At 41.3% G+C, this 23421-nt stretch overlaps 1 protein-coding gene across 2 annotated transcripts in view; it reads right to left on the bottom strand.

Annotated features, from left to right (window-relative positions):
* tesk1b (testis associated actin remodelling kinase 1b) overlaps positions 1-23421 on the bottom strand; it is a 73099-nt gene that overhangs the window by 13147 nt on the left and 36531 nt on the right. For both annotated transcript variants that reach the window (XM_060938266.1, XM_060938352.1), the window contains exons 3-8: positions 23232-23353; positions 18201-18249; positions 11185-11331; positions 11017-11099; positions 2727-2817; positions 2499-2582 (exon numbers count right to left, since the gene is read on the bottom strand). In XM_060938266.1, the coding sequence (XP_060794249.1) occupies positions 2499-2582; positions 2727-2817; positions 11017-11099; positions 11185-11331; positions 18201-18249; positions 23232-23353 (576 nt within the window). The remainder of the gene's footprint in view (positions 1-2498; positions 2583-2726; positions 2818-11016; positions 11100-11184; positions 11332-18200; positions 18250-23231; positions 23354-23421) is intronic.

Raw genomic sequence — 23421 nt, 5'->3', positions numbered from 1 at the left:
CCGGCTTCTTACAAAATGAAATCTGTAGCTGCTGTTTTGTGACAATGTCTATTGTTAAAGGCATTATCAAAATAATAACTAGAGATCTGTGCAGGTCTGACCTCAGTCTTTGTCTGATTTGGAGACAGACACTACAGTACATAAATAGAAAGAAAAAAAATAGCCGGCTTAGAAATACAGATGCCAGGATTCGCACAGACGTTGCAAAACCTGTTCTTTACCTGGACAGCGCTGTAGACCTCTCAAACACGGAGGGTTATATTGCGAACTGAGGTGATGTAACATGGCATTTACAGTGCCTTGAAAAAGTATTCATACCCCTTGAACTTTTTCACATTTTTCCACCTTACAACCACAAACTTAAGTTTTTTATTGAGATTTTATGTGATAGACCAACACAGAGTAGCACATAATTGTGAAGTGAAACAGAAAAGATAAATGGTCTTCAAAATTTGAAACAAATAAAAATCTGAAAAGTGTGGTGTGCATTAGTATTCAGCCCCCTGTACTCTGATACCTCTAAATACAATCCAGTGCAATCAATTGCCTTCAGAAGTCATCTAATTAGTTAATAGAGTCCTACCGTGTGTAATTTACTCTCAGCATAAATACACTTGTTCTGTGAAGGCCTCAGTGGTTTGTTAGAGAACACTGAAGAACAAACAGCATCATGAAGACCAAAGAACTCACCAGACAGGTCAGGGATAAAGTTCTGGAGAAGCTTAAAGCAGGGTTAGGTTATAAAAAAATATCCCAAGCTCTGAACATCGAGAAGCACTGTTCAATCCATCATTCAAAAATGGAAAAAGTATAGCACAACTGCAAGCCTACCAAGACATGGCCGTCCACCTAAACTGACAGAGCGAGCAAGGAGAGCACTGGTCAGAGAAGCAGCCAAGAGGCCCATGATCACTCTGGAGGAGCTGCAGAAATCCACAGCTCAGGTGGGAGAATCTGTGCACAGGACAACTATAAGTCGTACACTCCACAAATCTGGCCTTTTTGGAAGAGTGGCAAGAAGAAAGCCATTGTTGAAAGACAGGCATAAGAAGCCATGTAGGGGACACAGCAAACGTGTGGAAGAAGGTGCCTTGGTCAGATGAGACCAAAGTTGAACTTTTTGGCCAAAATGCAAAGCACAATGTGTGGTGGAAAACTAACACTGCTCATCACCCTGCACACACCATCCCCACTGTGAAACATGGTGGTGGCAGCATCATGCTATGGGGATGCTTTTCTTCAGCAGGGACAGGGAAGCTGGTCAGAGTTGATGGGAAGATGGATGGAGCTAAATACAGGGCAATCCTGGAAGAAAACCTACTGGAGGCTGCAAAAGACTTGAGACTGGGAAGGAGATTCACCTTCCAGCAAGACAATGACCCTAAACATACAGCCAGAGCTACAATGGAATGGTTTAGATCAAAGAATATTCATGTGTTTGAATGGCCCAGTCAAAGTCCAGACCTAAATCCCACTGAGCATCTGTGGCAAGACTTGAAAATTGCTGTTCACAGACGCTCTCCATCCAATCTGTCTGAGCTTGAGCTATTTTGCAAAGAAGAACAGGCAAAAATTTCAATGTCTAGATGTGCAAATCTGGTAGAGACATACCACAAAAGACTTGCAGCTGTAATTGCAGCAAAAGGTGGCTCTACAAAGTATTGACGCAGGGGGGCTGAATACTAATGCACACCACATTTTTCAGATTTTTGTTTAAAATTTTGAAGACCATTTATCATTTTCGTTTCACTTCACAATTATGTGCTACTCTGTGTTGGTCTATCACATAAAATCTCAAAAAAAAAAAAAAAAAAAAACTTAAGTTCGTGGTTGTAAGGTGGAAAAATGTGTAAAAGTTCAAGGGGTATGAATACTTTTGCAAGGCACTGTATATAGTCAGTACGCAGTGGTGCCACACCCTGACTGTGGAATCGCTACCTGAGGCTGGCTCGCCAGTTACATTCTTAAACACGCTCAAACTCAGTTAAACATACAGGCACCTCGAAAGGCTTCCAAAAAAAGTATTTGATGGTAAGAACGTCTCTATTTTTTCCAGAAATCATAAATCATAGCATTTTTCACAAACTGCTACAGTCATTTTGCCGGTTTGTTTACATTCTAAGCGGAAATCATTTTGTCAGACATTTTGTCTTTAAAAAAAAAGGTATTTAATGAATTTGCAAAAAATAAGGCCGTTTCTCAAAATCCAGTGAATGTGGAGAGAATAAAACCGTTATTCCACTCAAGCTATATGCCTTCTTTGCCACCGTCGCCACAGGCATGCTCATTGGGGATAGATTAGGGATAAAATTAGCTCGTATTTCAAGTCGTTCAAATTCTGTAAAGCTGCTTTGTGACAATGCTTATTGTTAAAAGGGCTATACAAATAAACTTGACTATCAGCTCATGTAAGGCTCATTTTCGTGGAATAACTTAAATATACAGCTAATGTTCTCAAAAACTTCATGTAGTGAAACCCATCGTGAGGTTTGCCTTGCCTCTGTGCGGGGCAGGAAGTCTGGATCTGCCTGAATCCGACCGATGATCTCACAGAGGATAATACCATAGGCAAAAACATCCACCTAGACACACAGTAACAAGAATAAAGGCAAAGGGTTAGAACAAGCTACAGTTTTTAACCTTGAGTGATACGAATGGCAGTTTTAGAAGAAGGTGTGCGGAACCGTAATGCAGCTTGTGTCACAGGACATCGTGACTCATCCCACCTTTTCGTCATACTGCTCTCCTCGGAGCACTTCAGGAGCCATCCAGTACGGAGAGCCCACGATGCTCAGAGCCTCCGTCTGTGTGCCGTCACTATAAGCAGAGGGAGAAAGCAAAGAAAAGGTGAAAAGAAAGCAAAACCAAGAGGTCTATTTTTATCATTTAAAAAGTCATCCCATGTACCAACAGTCTACTCTGATTATGCTTAGGTTGCATTAAAAGAGGACTTTTGTTACAGGTCAAATACAGGATTACAGTTTCAATGCAGCTGTGTTGTCCATTATGTGCCAATTAAAAAGTTGACAATAGCTGGATTTCTAATTAATCAGCCAATCAAAAATAACCTGGGCCAGAGCATCCCTGTTTTAATTAGTCTCCTTACATGACCAGGAATCAGACAAATAAAATATTAAAACGCGGGTGGCACGGTGGTGTAGTGGTTAGCGCTGTCGCCTCACAGCAAGAAGGTCCGGGTTCGAGCCCCGTGGCCGGCGAGGGCCTTTCTGTGCGGAGTTTGCATGTTCTCCCCGTGTCCGCATGGGTTTCCTCCGGGTGCTCCGGTTTCCCCCACAGTCCAAAGACATGCAGGTTAGGTTAACTGGTGACTCTAAAGGTGTGAATGTGAGTGTGAATGGTTGTCTGTGTTATGTGTCAGCCCTGTGATGACCTGGCGACTTGTCCAGGGTGTACCCCGCCTTTTGCCCGTAGTCAGCTGGGATAGGCTCCAGCTTGCCTGCGACCCTGTAGAACAGGATAAAGCGACTACAGATAATGAGATGAGATTAAAACACTTGTAACCATTCTTGCTTCATGAATTTCACCCATTCTTCCTCGCAGAAGCTGATGTTGAAGTCAGGAGTGTGAGGATCATTCCAAAAGCTACAGCTTCTGCTTCTCGACTAGCAGTGCCACATTTCCTACTAGAATCCATTCTCCATTTCTTTAGTGAATGTGTCCTAAAAGTAGGGCTGGGAATCGATCCAGATTTCCTGGATCGATCCGATTCTGATTCATAAGGTCACGATCCAATTCGATATCGATTTACTTAGATATTGCTGGATTGTCACTTTAAAGTAAAAACTGTCCCTATTGACAGGAGCAGCCCCATGTGTTTGTGCATGTAATTTAACACCAAATGCCTTCTCCAGTGCAGTTTGATTCGCCACAGGTTTAGGTGAAACTGTGTCGGCGTGGTGCCTGGATAAGTGGTTGCGGAGATTGGTTGTATTGCCAGTATATTTTGCCTCTATGTGGCACAGTTTGCACACTGCTTTTGTTCTGTCGACTTCGTCTCTGTCCTCGTAATGTTTGAATCCAAAGTAATGCCATACATCAGCTTTCAGGCCAGGCGGTGATTTTAGCTGTGCAGCTTCAGCCATCTCGCGTTCTTAAGTTTCGGTTTCGTTTGCCGGCACCCGCTTTTTATAGTGGTCCTTGTGCGGTCGAGAAATTAGTGCCTATAGCCACCTGGAAGAGATCGATCCACACATTTTTGAATCGATCTCGTATTTTTTGAACGTGAATCGATATCAGATCGTGGATCAATCTTTTGCACCCAGCCCTACCTAAAAGGTCCATTTACACTTCATCAGTCCACAGCACTTGTTTCCAAATGCCTCTGGCATATCTACTTTTTGGATTCCCATACTTGATGTTTACATTTTTGCGATGAGGTCACAGGTCAGGTTTTCCTCTGATGACCCTCCCATGCAGATCCTGTTTGTGAAGGCAATGCTACAGTGGCGAATGGTGCACCACCATTCCTGTGCCAGCTAAACCTTCCTGCAGGTACTTTTAAAGTACAACTTTATTCATCACACACTTGTGAAATTCCTCTCTGCATTTAACCCATCTGAAGCAGTAAACACACACACACACACACACCCAGAGCAGTGGGCAGCCATGCTAACCGTGCCCAGGGAGCAGGTGGCTCGCAGGTGCCCTTGAGCAGGTGCCCTCGCTCAAGGGCACCTCAGCCCAAGGCTGTCCCATATTAACCTAACCGCATGTCTTTGGACTGTGGGGGAAACCCACGCAGACACAGGGAGAACATGCAAACTCCACACAGAAAGGCCCCCACCGGCCACTGGGTTCGAACCCAGGACCTTCTTGCTGTGAGGCGACCGTGCCGTACTTGCTGTCATTTGAGGATTTTGCTTTGCCTTTTTTTTTTTTTTTTATCTGCACAGGTTTATCTGAAAGTCTTCCAGACCTTACTACAGTTGTTAATGACATTTTGGACTGCAGAACTTCTGAGCTGGGAGCAGGATGGCTCCTGAGCTGATTGGCTACTCTACTACTAGGCTATCCACTCGTATACCACGAGTAGAGAAAAACAGCGGTGGCACATGTTGCTGAACCAACCGAGGACGAAATAAAAATTCTACTTGAAAACAAACACCTCCCCCCCCAAAATACAGAATAAAAGTAGCTTTTATCACCCCACCCAAAAGAATCATTATAGTATTTTTCACAAATCACGCCTGTCGTTTCGCCGGTTTGTTTACATTCTAAGCGGAAATGATTTTGTCAGACATTTCGTATAAAATTTATCAAACTTTTTGCAAACTTTCTCCAAATCCAGTGAATGTCGATGGAATAAAAGTTAATCCACTCAATCTCATCGTGCATGACTTATAGCCAACACAGTGCTACGACTCGATTTCGTGGAATAATTGTTAAATATTTTTTAAAAAGGAGATATGCAGAACCATGGCCTCGTTTTTTGTTCAAAATGCCTTGAGACCTCAAGAATGGCATAGGAATAATTAAGCATGAACAATAAAGACTAATCGTAAAAATTACTATTAGATTTAGATTAGATAAAACTCAGTTTTATCTAATCTAATAGTAATTTTTACGATTAAAATTATCCATATAGGAAGCGGTCTGAGTGAATGACCTTGACATCTGTGATGTCATCGCAGGAAGGCTATCAGTCTCATTGCCATTTCCGCTATACTAAAACACAGAGCTGACTACAACTCCGAGCCTCCATTTTGAGCAATTTATCACCATGCCACATAGATGTGTTACTGGCGGGTGCAGCAACACAACAGAAGGTGGATTTTTGTTGCATTCACGGCCCAAGAATGTTCAAACTGCAAAGATTTGGACGCGTTTTGAGAGAAATTCACGGGCACATTTTACTGAGGACTCGTATGAAACCTCTGATCTGCTGAGGAGCGTTGGCTATAAGCCCGTATTGAAAGAGGGTGCAGGATCAGCAATTAAAGGAAAATAAAACTACAAGAAAAGGAAAGCAATTTCAGTTGCACCAGTTCTCCCGGAGTGTGAGCCGAGCAGTAATGGCGGGGTACTCCGTATGGAGAAAATAGAGAATGAGTGGACCAGTCTGCAGATTTCTCTGCTGGATATGCTTTTTTTTTCCCCCCTCTGCTTGATATGCTTGCCTCAGCAGCAATATCTCGCCCTTACATGGAAGAAGCAAATGAACGAAGAACTGAAAGCCAGATTGTTTCAAAAACAATCGGCCGCAAGATCAGCCTTCAAGAAGCGACTCTCATTTGGTTACATCACAACATGTTTACCTGCATTTAGATTAATACATGTAACTTGTATTGTGTATTTAAGTTACCAGTATAAGATTATTTAATTTGCTTCAGAATGTGATTGTCTCAGTTCATCTGATTATTTAATTAGCCTTTTACATTTTATCAGTGAAAATGCATGCATGTACGTGTATGTTGCACAAGTTATAACACCCATCCTGTTTTAATGAGAGTCACATGAGACTGTCAGTTCAATTCCATCCAGTTCTCTAGACGGCTTTATTTCGTAAGGTGGGGGCCTCTGTGGTCGACATGTTACTATCGGATTCAGTTTCCGATGGTTCGAACTGATACAATTCTATGTGTATAGCAGTAGCATGTACACACACTCCAATTTCAGGACTATCGCAGTCAGATGTATTACTATCTGAGGAATCCGAAGAATCTCCAATAAATCCGAACGGAGAGGCCAGTGCAACCACTCTCGCCTGCTGAGTCTGGCTTTGGTCTATAGCACCGGTTTCCGCTGTGACATCACGCACTAAGGGCTGGCTGGCTCAGCGGGGCAGCTTGAATGCCAACTTGGCAATCGATTTTAACTCTCAAATATATATATATTTTTTATTTCCAATTATGCAGCATACAAGAGTCAAGGATGGAGATACTATCCACTCAAATGTATTTAAAAATAAAAAGGTTCTGCGTATCCGCTTTAAGTTCATCCAATGTGTGTGCAAACCGCTGCACAGAAAGGAAAAGAACACTTTGCTGCAGTTGTGTACATCTTTTCATTTCAAAAAGCAATGTGGGCAGGAGTGCCTGAACTCTTGCTTAAAGCTGTACCACCACCATCGACCTACACCACTGTTACTCAGACAAAATCAACCTAAATAATAACCTCAAACTTCCTTCTTAGTCCTTTTTACATTGCATTTTTATTATATCTTGGAAAAAAAAATAGATTTGTTTTGCTAAGGTTAAAACTAGCAAGCGCACATAGATCATGATGCATACAGTCCTTCATCAAAATGCATCATGAATGTCAATAACATACAAAACATCTTTAAGTGCCGAGATGCAATTTATTTTTTGCGGTATTGCTTACACCGAGCTCACAGATGTCAAAATATTCTTGTGAATTCAGTAGTTTGCGCTGTGTGTGTGTGTGTGTTTTTTTTTATAAGTATCTGTGAAGATGTTTGTGTGGAAAGTGAAGCAAAACGGTCACCACAACCACTATAACTGGCAACCGGAGTCTGTTGAAAGGTACTTCCTCAGAGATATTTTGGACTGGTTCAATAACACGGTATAAATAAATCTAGCCATATCATCAATCATGAGAGAGAAGTGTGAAAAGAGGAAGTAAAAGAGGGGAGTGCAGGCAAAAGAGGAAGAGAGATTCATAGAGAGATCAACATTGAGATCGAGAGAGCGAGCACATATATGAGAGAGAGAGAGAGAGAGAGAGAGAGAGAGAGTGTTTTCAGTGCAAGAAAGCTGGAGAGTAAAAACAGTGTTTGGGGAGGCACAGTGCCAGTCTGCAGCCTCATGCTGGAATAGTTTGACCTTATTAGGAAAGCTTTCCAAAAAGTCTTGCATCTAACCCCCTAACGAGTAAACATGTACACACACACAGTGTGTGTGTGTGTGTGTGTGTGTGTGTGTGTGTGTGTGTGTGTGTGTCCATTACTTGAGACACCTCTAAACTACACACAGCCAAAGGCCTGTGAACAAATATTAAAGAAAAAAAGGTCAAGATTCAGTACAATTTCTAGCAGAATAAGCACTGTTACAGAGACAAGGACATGCACGCTCGCGCACGTAATACACACTTGTGAAAACATTAGGAAGTTCTACACAAACACAAAGTGGAAACGGAACACAAGTGACACTCAAAATACACACAGCTGCCCGTTATATAACTGGAAGCTGCTGAATGTGTGCATGCGTCTAACTGAACGTAAAGTCCGAAGATGAAGAGCGAATACAGTCGCTACACGGAAAATGTCACGGCCATAAATTTACGCTGAAGCATTCGCAGAGCAACAATCACAATACTGAGCCTGCATCAGAGACACACATCTCCACAAAGAGCAACTCCCTTTGACTGACCATCCCGTGTATCCAAACACACGGCAGTTACAGACACCAATGCTTTACTCACAAAAGCATGCACTTTTTCGTCTTGTTCCTGAACTCTGCTGTTCCCTCCCTCCCTCCCTGCTCAGAAGCAGACCACCATGTCAAACAACTCACTTTTAAACCATTTGTTAACTATATACACAACATTCCACACAATATCCCAGTCTTTAACACAGTATGACAATCTGAAGGAGTCGTCTCTGAATTTCTTTTGTTCATGTTATCACTAATATTTGTAATTTTGACTCTACAAATCAAACTATTTAAATTTTTAGCTCATCCGGCCGACAGTTTATGCCATCACGTACTGTCCGTCATCTGTCTGGCAGGTTTAGAATGAGTAGGTCATGTATTTAGATAAATATCTTCGCAAGGTGATCATACAAGCATGCTAAACATATTAACAGAAACTTTGTACTTTGCACTTTCCCAGGTGCCCACTGCCAAATATTAGTTTTTAAATGACCTAAATTAGATGAAACATAAGACTTGTCACCTTACTCAGTCACACCAGAGTCGGAGCACTGAGCATGTACTTACGCATTCATAAAAAGACTATCATGGCATTACCATGTGAATAATCACTTTCACTCTTTCAGTTTCGACTGGTTTCTGTTTCGTGGTGGGAGCGCCCACTGTAAACAAGATAAAATCAGTCAGACATAGTTCAGGCAATTTGGAGGTAAAACTTGTTTCTAGATGGCATGTGGGTTTTATGTGCTTCAGAGGATTCAGGACAGTGATTCAATTCAATCTTGAGAACTGGGACACTGATAAATTATGTTGTTTTTTTAAAATACTTCAACTCGATCCAGCCCAAGATCAACTTGACTAAGTGTAAATATTTCTTCTATTTCTGATGAGCGTATCGGTTGATGTATACACTGTAGTGCATACACAGGAAAAATGACAGAAATTTTTCCAGAGTTATTTTCCTCAAAGGGCGGCACGGTGGCGTAGTGGTTAGCGCTGTCGCCTCACAGCAAGAAGGTCCTGGGTTCGAGCCCCGTGGCCGGCGAGGGCCTTTCTGTGCGGAGTTTGCATGTTCTCCCCGTGTCCACGTGGGTTTCCTCCGGGTGCTCCGGTTTCCCCCACAGTCCAAAGACATGCAGGTTAGGTTAACTGGTGACTCTAAATTGACCGTAGGTGTGAATGTGAGTGTGAATGGTTGTCTGTGTCTATGTGTCAGCCCTGTGATGACCTGGCGACTTGTCCAGGGTGTACCCCGCCTTTCGCCCGTAGTCAGCTGGGATAGGCTCCAGCTTGCCTGCGACCCTGTAGAACAGGATAAAGCGGCTAGAGATAATGAGATGAGATTTTCCTCAAAAATAGTCAATTTTGCTCGATTTTGAGTTGAGAGTAAAATTTGGAGCTGGAGCAAAATGACAGTAGTTGTGTAACAGAGTTGGTTGCGGCTCTGAACTGAGTAAAATAGTACAAGAGGTAATTTCAAGACAGTGAAGAGAGTCAAATAAATAAAGATGTTGTAGAAAGCAATTTTAGAACAGTGTTGGAATGGGTGAAAAAAACATGACCTTACTCACTGGGACTAAGAGATGGCAGTAGGAAGGGTTTTCACTCTTCTCATGGAATAGAATTTTTACTCTTCTCATTGAATCCCCCTCCCACTGCCAGCCCTTTATCCCAAAACAATAAGACATACATTTTTTTGTTGGCCAGTTAATTGTCCAAATCAGTTGAGCAGATTTAAGTTTTTGTGATTGATCCATTCCTAAGACTGAACAGAATCACCTCAAGTGACCAAAACAGTTCGTCACAGTGGGTAAGGTCATGTTTTTTCACACATTCCAACACAGAACTAAACCTGCTTTTTACAACATCTTCATCTATGTTTTTTTAAACACAAAGTACAATCATGACCTATATACTACATAGATATTATTGTAGCTGAACGCGTGCTTGAATACAAAAAGTCATATGACTTTGAAAATATTGCTTAAATTTGTCAAAATTGACAAAATCAGAGCATGCCAAAATCATTAGTGTGCCAGAGTTCTCCCTCAAGTCTTCACCGATTTTGATTCTTTCTGGGAGGAAGGTACCTAGGATGCATATAGCTTCTACCCAAATTTGGGTTGTAGTGAGCTACACAGTCATTGACCATCTCATTTTTAAATACCCAAGAGCAAGTCACACAAAATTAAAAAAAAAAAAAATTAATTATTTGGGGGGGGGGGGGACAGCTGGTTAAAGCTGTACAACAATATTATTTAAATTGGTGCAGGTTTCTTTACCGTTACTTTATTTATAAGGCAAAGAGAGGCCATAAAATCCAGGTTGCCAAGGGCAACTGAACAAATGTTAATATTGAGCCCCTATTGCGAAAAACTTCATTTCTCAGTGTCATGCACATTCTCCCTCCCTATTGTCCTTGTCTCATGATATTCAGGAAATTCTGATGACTCATCTTCCTGTTGAGCTTGTGGAATATCCCAAATGTTTTTACAGGGGTGAACGTGTTCAGGTAAACAAGGTTGAGTTAATATTCCAACACACAACTAAAATGCATGTTTTTCATGACCTAGAACAGAGCACCTGCAAAAAGATGCGGAAGCATGAGATGTGAAATGGAGACGCACACATTACACCGATGGAGTTCAGAGAGGAACTGACTGACCTATAGTCGGGAATTTTCTCTGCCAGGCCAAAGTCTCCAACCACAGCAGTGCAAACGCCATTCTCCCAACGCACCAGACAATTCTACGCACATACACACACACACACATTAATGTTTGGATATATGCTCACAGCAACACAATGTTTGTGTGTGTGTATGGATGTGTACCTTAGACGTGAGGTCTCTGTGGAATATACCCTTGCTGTGAAGGTACTGGAGTCCTCGTGCGATGTCCAGACCAAGGCTCATCCTCACCGGCCAGGACAGATGCACATCACTGTCCAACAGCTGCTCCAGGTTTCCACCATTAATGTACTACACACAGGAAAGATAAACAGATGTTTAGAAAAATAGCAACTCTGCTCAGTGGCTCAGCTTTGCCCCTTTACCCATTAATAACTACTCTTAATGCACAGGCCATTTTAAACAGAGAAAGTAGATTGGTTAAGGGAAGGCGAAGTTGCACCATCATCATAACCATGTGCTACTAATTACCTCGCCCGGGACGGAGTCCACCAGGGGGCGAGGTAATGTTTTCGGTCGGGTTTCTTTGTTAACGATATTACGGGAAAACGGCTGGATCAATCTTCATAAAACTTTCAGGATACATGGGCATTGGTCTCAAATAGAACCTCCAACTTTTTGGGGGTCATCCGGTCAAGGTCACCAAAAAAGGTCAAAATCGTTTTTGTTGTGGCTACTGCCTCATATAGAGGCGCTAGCCACTATGTAATCGTGCTGCAAGAATGCAAGCGTGTAACAGTCGCACATGTGCATACACGTGTTCTGTTTAAAATGGCCGGTGAGCGTATACAATTTGGTTCACCATTCGAAATAAACGGACTAGACTAAAGAAATCGCTTTCAGACACGTTTACGGTTATTACAGAGGGAAAAGTGCGTTCCACTGAGCTCTAGCGCCGGGCCATTTCTGGGAAATAAGAGTTTGGGTCGCTGTGATCACGTGTGTATGTCAGCCTCGGTTCAGAGGTTTCAGTTTCAAAAACTAAGATGTAGGAGTAGAATAATATAAAGTACAGACACTTGGTATAATTTACTTCTGTGATTTTTAAATTATTCATTTTTGGATTACACTTCATTTTTGTGGCTACTGCCTCATAAGGGTACCCATTTTTTTCATGATATCTTCCTTCATATTCAGGGATGTGAGTGACAAATTTTTAAAAAAGAGGAAAATTTTTAGGCTCAACAGACGACCCCGAAGGGGTCGTCACGACAACGAAGTTGTCATGGGGAGGGTATGCCCTCCCATTGGTGGGGGTCTGGGGGGTCTCCCCCACGAAAATTTTTGTAAAAAGGACTTAAAATGGTGACACTTTAAGCACATAAAATGTAAAATTTCTAAATTAGCACATTTCAGTTTAAAAAATGTTTTGGTCAAATTTCATGGTGCTTTAGTGATACATGTTTCAGAACTTTACAAAAAAATTTTGAAAATGAGAAAAAAGTGTCATGTTTCAGGTTTGGGGTGCCGTGTCTGGCCTTAAGTCTGAAAAATGTTCCCATTGATACCAAACTACCACCACTACAAATGTCATGTTAGGCCATATGAAAATAATTTCTTGTTTCTCATCACTATTTTTCCTCAAAATGGGTAGGACGGGCTTATTTTATTTTTATTTTGTTTTATTTTTCTGCTATGTGGGGGATAAAACACGAAAAATTGGAATGGTTGGAGCAGACTCTGGTTTCAGAGGCATGATGCTAAATTACCAGTGTAAAAAAAAAAAATGTTTATGGTGGGTCAATTTTTTTTGGTTCGGGCTGTAATGACTATGAGGAACAAGAATATAATTTTATGTGGCCTTACATAACTAGCAATAAAATTTAAACCCTGCCACCAGTTCATAGTACATGTACTTACTCTCTTCAATCAGACCTAACACCTGAAAAATTAATGGCTAAATAAAATTCCACACTTTCTGTGAAGTTTATACTTGCAATATAATTTCAGATTAAACCTAATCATTGTTCAAATGTATCTGTAAATATTAAATGTGCTAGTGATAAATTAGATTGGAATTATCACATTATTTTCAGAGAACTAAAAATTTCATTCAAAAAGTAACAGTGAAGGTAATGTTTTTAATACGTAGGATAAAACATTATTATTATTATTATTATTATTATTATTGATGCCTACCTGGCAATGCATAGTTAGTCTTCTGAATCTCAACTCGACTCCTGTGTTTTTCGCTTTTCACGTGTCCACTGAGAGTCACAAATCCACGCCGTCCGTAGTTCAGTTCACAGCAACACAATTTGCAACGTGCGATTCCTTTCTTGTTGAGTTTTTCAAAAACCAAACTAAAAACACTTCCATCGGGAGCTTTGCGCTCTAACCAGTCCCAACGCCACTTATTTTCAATGCCAGAATCTATTTTCATGACATCGGACTTCACAGACAACGCCGCCATTTTCATTCATACTCGTACATACCTGCCAACCTTGGAAAAAAATTTTGAGTAGCAACTTATCGTGGCGGTGCAGCGCAGCACGGCGTGAGGTCAGGCACATTTGCTGATCAGTATTGATTGTAATGAGGGAGCATGTGAACAATGTATTACTAAGCACAGAGTTCCCACTCACCACCATATCTAGTTATTCAACATACAAGCAGACTATGAAGAAAACAAGAACTCTTAATGAAAAGGCATGAATATATTTCCAATGCTTTCACCAAGACATTTGGCACAAGGCAACTGTGCCCCAAAAATATGTCCTTTATACAGACCTTAAACTTAAAGATAAGGGATAAATGTACTGCCTTTGGCATATTATGTCTTAAATACATTGGGAATTATAAACAACAAAGAATCCCAAATAGCATGCTATGTCCCTTTTGACATTTAGCATTATATTGTATAGATAACAGAAAAACCAAAGGGCTATAGCCTATGTCTTTTAAAACAGACGCCGGCAGTCTGCAAAACACACACACACACACACACACAATCCTTTTTTCATAAATTTAGTTTTGACCATAAAAGAGATTCTGTTGCTCCTCGCTACACTAAACATCGAAAGTGAATATTCCAGAGTACCTATATAAATATATTTTTTTCAATATTAATATTTAGTAAATGCAAACTGATAACCACACTTACAGAAAAACTTACTGAAAATAAATTATAGGCTACTCTGGCCTATCCAATAACATAGCCTTTATAATATTCACTGACCTGGCCTAATTTGGAAAAAAATAATGGCCTATGTATATAAATGCAAGCATTTCTATGTTAGCAATATTATTACCTGTATTTCCTTGATGGCTAATGTCAAAATCATAATTGCACACTGTGCAAAACGCATGATTAGGCAGTTTAGGGGGCGGAGGCATGGCCATTGATCTTGATACTTCGTTAGGAACTTCTGAGGGGCATAGACTCGCTTCTTTTTAGATTTGCTAACCTCTCTCTGTCAGTATCCTCATCTGACGTCATGTGTATTATTAACTGCAAGGCACGCACATACACAAAACACACATCATCCACTACACGCACTTACGTGAAAACACTTCGTGCGCTGCTCATTGAATCTCACATGCACGAGTAGCCTAGTTCAGAAGATTTTAACGCGTCTATCGGTCGACTGGATGGAAACGTCAGTAGGCTACTACATTTTCACTTTAGGCTATGCAATATTTTTTGGATTGAGAAGCCTGGGTCAAATATCAAAACAAGCTGGAACAAATATTTCCTTCAGATAAGGCGGAACACTGTGGGTTGTCCTTGCTTTATTCACAATACCCTTGCCCTGCCCATTTACCTTCAAAACGGTGTTTAGCACCGTCCTCCCTTGTAAAACCAGTCACAGTATGAAGATCGACCGAGAGGGATGAAAATCAATGTCGTTACTTTCGTTTTGACGGCTCCTCGGCTCTCCGCTTCGCCTCATAGCCTAGGCCTATTTGAAGAGTTTAAAACTAGCGCTGTGATTGGTCGAAGTCTTCTTTTCTCTACAGGTTGCTGGTCAATGCGGTTACACCCATAGACGAGTTGCCTAGTGCGCGAATGCACAGACAGTTGAACCGGAATATTAAAGATCTTTGTAGAGATCTGCGCTGGACAGAATTTTCAGTCCCGCTCCCGCAAAGAATGATGATTTTCAGTCCCGCTCCCACCTGCCATATTTTGTCCCGCTCCCAAATCCCGCATGATGCAGACGTTCGTTATTTCTCACGAAAGTTCTTGTCATTGGCTTGGGGAATTAAACATGCTGAGCTTAGCTGAGCTCCCCACTGACCGATCCTTCACCTAGCGCACGGAGCGAGGGTGCGCGTTGCCAGGCGCCATGCGCAGCTGAGGCTTTACAGAGATGCCCAACACACCTACCAAAATCTACAGTGGATATTAAGAATATTGTACATAGCTTATAGGTCACTCCTCACATTTACATTCTAGGAAATACAAGTAGGCCTATAAGAAATGAATATAATTTAAAGACACAGCGTGATGGTGCCCCGCCCCCTACTTTGAGTGGATTTGAGCATAAATATCTACAGCTCACGTTCAGGGCTGCGTTTCCCAAACAACCAACCAAGTTAGCATTAAACCAATATGGTACGATGCAAGTTTGAACTAACTAACATCCAAAAAACGACTGTTTCCCAAAGCTGTAGTACCAACTTGGTCTGAACCAAGTTGATTTGAACCAACACAGTTCAGACCACGATGTTTTCAGATGTGTTCGGATGGTCTCGTTTATTGTCGGAATTCAGAGAAACAACCCGAAGTTGGCTGACAGTGCGAGCGGCATTTCACCATTAAATGACCGTTAAGCCAAATTTGGTGCGTCCATAATCTTCCCCTGATGCTTGCAACTTGGTGTAGATGTTCATTTAGACTAATATAAAATTGCAATACCCCTCATTTGGAAATCACGTGTAAACAAAAGGCATCTCCATAAATTAAAGCATCATATACTAGTTTTAGGCTATTTGCCCTGATTAAAAATAGCTAAGCAAACTGCTGTGAGATGGCACAGATAACGTTATGTAGATCTACATGTTGTGTATTTATAGGTGGCATTGTTAGGTTTATTGTAAGTTTATTGTTTAGACTCTGACATTCTGCTGACACATTCCAAGTTGAGCGCTGCATGCGCTCATGATTGACAGCTCTCACTTTGCGCACTCGCACTCCCACTTTCTTTGTAAAGCAGCACTTCTGAAGCACTGCGAGCTTCACTAGAGGAGCTCTGCTCTTCTGCCACGATCGGAGATCTCAAACACGGAAGAGCGGAAAGGAATCGGAAACGTACGCGAGATTAGACCACATCCGCAAATTTAGGCATCTTAAAATGTTTTTATTAATGCCAAATAAAATATCCAGCACAAATTATATATGATAGACATAAATTAATAATTTATAAATTTTATTTTAAACACGTTTTTAGTTAGCGGGACTGCAGCTTATCACCTCTCCCGCCCGCCCGAAATGAGCTTTCAAAATTTGCCCCGCGCCGCACTGCTTTGCGTCGGGTCCCGCGGGAGTGCAGGGCTCTACTTTGAACTCAAAGCCATCAATGGCTTTTTGCGTATTTTGAAGTGTTAAATCGTAGCAGCGTAGTTTGATGTCTAAATGCGTATCTGCTACGCAAAATGCGTAAAGGTTGGCAGGTCTGCTCGTAGCAGTGCATGTACAATAGCGACTCCTCTCCACACAGCGATAATGATCAGATCGCTGTAAGGAGCTTTCGTCACTTCCGCTTAGTAAAATCCGGAAAAGTTTCGCGCCAGACTTTACCGAATATATATATATATATATATATATATATATATATATTTTAAATTTTAGAAAACGCGGAAAACGATTTTTTTACGCGGAAAGGCAATTTGAAAAACGCGGATTTCCGCGGAAACGCGGAGATTTCACATCCGTGCATATTCATCATAAGTGCTACCGGGTGAGGTTTGTTTTGCCTGGCAACACTTGTTTCATTATGTTTTCCATTTTCCTTTTCTTGCCTTCCATCCTCATGTCTTAGGCCTCCCTATAAAGAGGTAAGGAAACAAGGACAGGAGGATATGGCGTTTAATTGGTCAAGGGACACTGTAGAGGTGGCTGTTCACTTTACCTCTTTTTCCCCCTCTCTGCCATCTCGTCAGAGGGCGGAGACTGTTGGTGAAAGTGACCAGTCAAAGTAGTGGAGACATCCACAGTCCCCGCCCCAAAAGTCTCAAAAATTCAGATGAGCAGTTGCGAGTGAGTAAGGAGGGTCAAGCGAGTGCTCACATGTGCATCCCTCATGAGGATGGTTTTCTGCTCACCGATACTGTTCCATGCACTTGTATCACATGGATTTTATACGTGCGAGTTTAGAGATTGGACATAACAGATCTTCCTAAAGATGTCTAAAACCTTGCTAGCCGAGTGATTTCCTCACACACAACGCCATAGATCGAGGATTTGGAGTCAGTCAGTCTTAAATGAATTAAAGTCTGTAATTTGATACAAGCTGTCAAACATGTCTGGGACACTCCTGCGCCGCAGGCAAAATGAAACACTGAAATGCAATTTAATGCTAGAACTTGACTAGTGGTTGAGATGCACGTCAAAGAGAAAAACAGTTAATGGTTTTCATATTCTTTAATATATCCAAGATTCTTAAATTCTTATTATGCAACACACACACCCACACACACACACACCTCATTGACAATTATCACCTTCCACTGACAATTACTGCAGTTAGTTAATGCTGTGCCTGCACCCAATCCTAACCTCAGGTGACGAAATGGAATCTTTTTGGCTCCATTTCCCCCCCCCATTTTTTTTGTTTAAAAGCACCACAACAGTAATTTCCTTGTGGGGACCATCCAAATGTCCCCATGAGGTCGAAATCATCAGATTTTACCATCCTTGTGGGGACGTTTTGTCCTCAGTCATATATAAACAAATAATCTTTAAAAGGTGGAGGAAACATGCTGAAAACTAGGCTCAAGACACTTGAGGCAGTTACTGGGAAGCACCCAATATTCCATTAGTTATTGCAGAGAGATCTAAAAACGACAAACTGAATCTTGAAGGCTGAAATTTTACATCACACGATAAACTTCAAGCTGATGTCTTGTGCGAAATGTAATGCACCACTGCTTTGGTTTTCCATTCTGTACTGATTCAGGGTGCAAGTGTGCATAATGAAATCAAGAATAAACAGTACCTCTGTGAGAGCATGGAGATGTCCCTCGTGTACACACACTCCCACAAACCTGAGGACGTACACAGAGAGAGAGAAAACGTTCATAAGAACACAAGAATACAGACATGTTCTTGCAGGAAGAATCACAAAGATTACTGTGGGTGTGTAAACAAAGCAGCACAAGCTATAGCAGGTTACGGGATCCAAACATTACCACCCAGAGTCAAACATCATCTCAAGGCAGCTCCTTCAATACAAATATGAGCTGCTGTATCCATCTGCTCACTAATCCTACACTATGAGACACGGTTGAACTGCAGCCCTTGCAGGATATCAATTCTTTGGCACCATTCTTCACTCGTTGTGTTGTGCACATTTATTATACATCATCCTCATCATTACATACAGGCGATAAATAGCATCCTCTAACCATGGCCTAATGGTTAGAGAAGCAGCTTTGGGACCAAAAGGTTGCTGGTTTGATTCTCTGGACCAGCAGGAATGGCACTTGAGTAAGGCACCGAACCCCCACCTGCTCCCCGGGCTGCCCTGGGTATGTTGAACATCGCTCTGGATAAGAGCGTCTGCTAAACGCCATTAACGTAAAATTATTTAGAGACGACCAGCTGCGAGAGAGGGGAAAAAAAAAAAAAAAACAGCAACAAGTGACGAGCGTTTAAATAAATAAATAAATAAATAAATAAATAAATAAAATGCATGTTCTCTATCGAACCAGTTATTTTGTGTTCTACATGCAGCGATCTAGTGAATGAAGTGGACCATTATATATTATTTTTGCATTAGTCACAGCAACTGTAGTGTAGTGTACACTGTAGGTGTGCTACTCCAGCAATTACACAGAGATTATAGGAAAGTAGAGCTAAACACCACGTGGAAAACCAGAGTGCCACACCAGTGAAAATGTGCATAATAGTGCAAGAGCCAAGACAAAAAGACCCATCTTGGGTTACAACATCAAACATATTATATAACTACTTTATAAACACTGACTTCCTCTATTTACATGCAAGATATACAGTACTGTGCAAAAGCCTTAGGCACCCGATGTTTTTAGTTCAGTGATGGATTACGATTTTATGACTTCATTATCGAGCCAGTACAAAAACAAAACATTTTAGGGAGTTCCAAACGCTAGTCTTCCAGCACAAAATTAAACAAAAATCAGTAAATAAAACAGCATTTTACGCAAGAGACACTTTTCAGACAAATAGAAATATAACGAAGACTGCTGGGTTTTGCTGCAAACATGAGAAGCAAGCATGACAAAGTGTCCGGTTCTGCAGGATGGAACACTTACAGCTCATTTCCTTATAAAAGTGCACACGCTGCACCCGAGAGTACTATTTTTAAAAGTGCATATTCTGGACCAATTTTGTTTTTGTTTTTTTTTAGGGTAATTTTGCACAAGGCCATCTGTCTACAGCAGAAAAAAAGAAAATAAAACGCGTCTGTAAAAATCCCAAGGGAGTCTGGAGCCAGGTTCGTGACGTCACCTGCGGAAGCGCCAGCAGGCTGCGCGAGCTTTGCACGGTTTCCGTGCACAGCCTGTGTAGACCAAGCGCTCCCATTTCTCTCTCATTGTCCGGTCTTTTGGGAAACGATGAGTACTAATCCCATCAAGACTGGTGTTGCTACAGCCTCCTACGGTACATCTGTTAACCATTTTAATAAATTACGTAATAACGGTGAAGAAATTTGCAGAAAACCACCAGGTCGTTTTCCCATAAACAAACCAGCGCTGGCGCAGGATTCAGAGGGAGGCATCCCGCACGCGACGTCATGAAAATCAATGTTTGCCAGGAAATCCAAATGCCAAGTTTTTTCAGAGGCGGACCAATTCGCCTCAAATGGCTTGATTTCAACTGAATTTTTCTGGTATTGTGCAAGGTAAAAAAAAACTGCACAAAATGCAAAATGTGACAGATATTTGACCAAAGTTTAATATAAATTAGGAGAATTACATTGATCTTGCTCCTGAATTTACCCGTGATATGCACTTTAAAGTAAAAGGTCATTAGACCAAAATATTGACGCCAGTTAATTTATTGTTCATAAAAAAATAAATTAAAAAAAATTACTATAAAAGATCAGTAATGTAGAAACACTCAATTTCATTATTTGGAAGGCATCTTTGCTCTACAGCATTTTTTTTTTTTTTTAAATTTACCCAAAACAAACATTTTGCACAATACTGCATCTGGCTCAGGCCCTGACCAGGTTTTAGCCACATGCATTTATACTTCTAGTCAAATACACTCGAAATCTGATTACTGGACGTGTGTAACATGCAAATTGCACTTGAAAGCCAACTTCCAGTGGTGTTAAATGTCATTTTAGGCAAACCATGATTGTTGCACTGACCATGATCATTTGTGTGTGGTGTGCGAATTCTCTTTCCTGAGAACAAGTCGAATTTTGTGAACTTATTCGTCAGGCTAAATGTATCTCTGATCTCCTGTTTACACATTTAGATTTAAAGGAGAACTGAAATCATTTTTAAACTTGCTTTATTTCTTAACGTCTTATTTCAATTACGTTTTCAGCTTTAGTAACCTTATATCATGACTTGTATTGGCAACTAATTGCAATTAAATATTATGCTTATCGGCCTGTTCGGTTTTTAGCCGTGTTGAATTTAGTTCGTTTGGTCCACGGCAGGCGTCGCTTATCCGCGCGATCTTTGCGAGACTTCGAAACGTGAAGTGTCAGCCAGGTGTCAGTGCTACAATTTTGAAAACTGTTTTCCAAACAAAATATTGCACAAAAACAAGTTTAAATGACGATTACTGCCTACTTTTTTCAAATTTTCCTGATTGCTATCAAAACTTCCGGCTTGATTCCATCAGCATTCGAAAGAGGGCGCATGCGTCTTTTGACAATGTTAGCTGATGTTGCCCTGTCCCCAAAATCGCTCCCTACTCACTACAAAATGGCGTCCTCATTATATAGTGCACTCAAAGTATCCCACAATGCATCACGAAAAGTAGTGTACAGCGATGGTCACTAACCAAAGCAATATATCCCATCATGCATTGCGGGCGCACTGAAAGAAATCAGTCTCAAATTTGATTTAATAAAAGGCAGCGGCAAAGGCAGCGGCAAAGAAGAAAAGCATTCAGCCTTGATTTAAAAGAACTGAAAGATGCAGGTATTTATTAATGTAGGAAATGCGCTCAGTATAATATGGATTTACCACAAAAACACATGCATGTATTTATTATTTTGAAAACCCACCAGCCGACTGATCTGGCACGTTTTAATCGTGCGACAGTAATGACGTAAATACCAGCGCGACGGAGTAGTGTCTGAAAGCGTTTTTTCATTTTACCAATGAGCTCACTGTATAGTCCTCTATATAGTAATTCCCTATAGGGAGTAGGGAACGAGTGAGAGATTTTGGACACAGATGTTGGTCACTTTGATTTCCGCTGTACGTTTTACTCCCGTCCTATTATGTCTCGCACAGGTCTCAACGAATCTCGTTTACAGCCATTGCTTTGACATATGGACTGATATATTACATAGCGTATTTAAAAACACTCAGAACTTGCTACAGCAGTGACAAAACTGTTTTCTTTCCCTCTCTCCCCCCCAAAATCTGTCCCTCTGAGTTACATGGAGTCAACAGGAAATCTTTTGGTGGAGAGGGTGGAGACCTCGACTGGCTATCGTAGCCTACAGGGAATCGGCCGTCAGACATTCTGTCGCATGTCCCAGACCCGGTGAAATGTAACTGAATTGTCTTGGCCAGCCCTAAGGGTCCCATCTGCATCCCATCATTGCTGAGGAGTGTGCTCCCATCACCCAATCAAGCATCCAGCCAGAGCAGGTCATGATATTTAACGATATTAACATGCCATTGTTGCGTATTATGCCTGATGTCAAGACTCTAGTCTCTGCGAGCCTACCACACAGATTTAATATTTGTATAATTTTTAGGGCATACCTAACAACCTGTGTTTTCTCCCCCCCCCATCTGTCCCTCTGAGTTACATGTTGGTCCTGGGATCGAAATGCTGGCCTCTTCTGCCCCTCGGACCTGCTTGATCCATCCTGGTGCCCTGTGTCTGGTTGGAGTTTTATCGCATCGCTCCTGTAGAGGATGGCCCCATGTGGACAGTTGAAAGTCACACTTGGAAGACGCTCTGGACTCTTACAGTAATGCTTTTATGGTTGAGGACTACAGTTGACTTGCTAACTTTAGGACTGCAGTTGCCATGAACAGTTTTGCACTCAAGTTTCCATCACTGAAGAGTTACAACATCAACGAAACTGTCATGTTAAAACTGTTAATGTTATAGTCATGTTGTCTGTTGTTGCCCAAATGAGGATGGGTTCCCTTTTGAGTCTGGTTCCTCTCGAGGTTTCTTCCTCATGTTGTCTGAGGGAGTTTTCCTTGCCACCGTCACCACAGGCGTGCTCATCGGGGATAGATTAGGGACAAAATTAGCTCATATTTTAAGTCGTTCAAATTCTGTAAAGCTGCTTTGCGACAATGGTTATTGTTAAAAGCGCTATACAAATAAACTTGACAAAATAGCTGTCAGAAATGCATTCCTATATTTAATAAAATGAGATAAATAGAATTTTGATAATAAAAACAGTTTGCCTTCAGTTCTCCTTTAAATCTTACCCCGGTCGCATTTTCACATATCCTGATGAATGAAAACAGACATAACCTGTGATTACATTTTCCAGACATGACAGAAATAAAAAGGACTCTATAGAAAAGCTTCAGCGAAGGAAACCGGTAACAAAGGAAACAAAACTAAACTAGACCGAGTCATTCCAAGCCATAGTCTGAAAAGGTCACCATGGTTACTGTAGGACTTTCTTTTCTGTAGCCCAATGGCAACAATCAAATGGCTTAATACTGTTACAGTAGGCTGCTCTTATCCACATTCAGTGGTGAAAAATACTGAACTCTACTTCTATAAGCTATGACTAGAAAGTCCAGCTTGATGTGATTGGCTGTAGATGGTAACGTTAGCATTTCCAGTTGCCGGTGCAGCACAGTGTGTGGTGATGAACCTGAGGATGTTGGGGTGGCTGAGACGGTTCATGAGCTGCACCTCTTTCAACATGTTGGCCCGGTTACTAGCCAGAATGTTCATCTTCAGCGCCATGACCTGCCCGGTCATCCTGTGTTTCACCTAGAGAGAGAAAGAGAGATTAAAGTGAGGCTTCCTGTCACAGACAGACTTTTTAAAAAAAAAAAAAA

This window comes from Neoarius graeffei, chromosome 1 (genome assembly GCF_027579695.1).
Source record: "Neoarius graeffei isolate fNeoGra1 chromosome 1, fNeoGra1.pri, whole genome shotgun sequence".
Lineage (NCBI taxonomy): Eukaryota > Metazoa > Chordata > Actinopteri > Siluriformes > Ariidae > Neoarius > Neoarius graeffei.
This window is presented reverse-complemented; position numbering and strand designations above follow the sequence as displayed.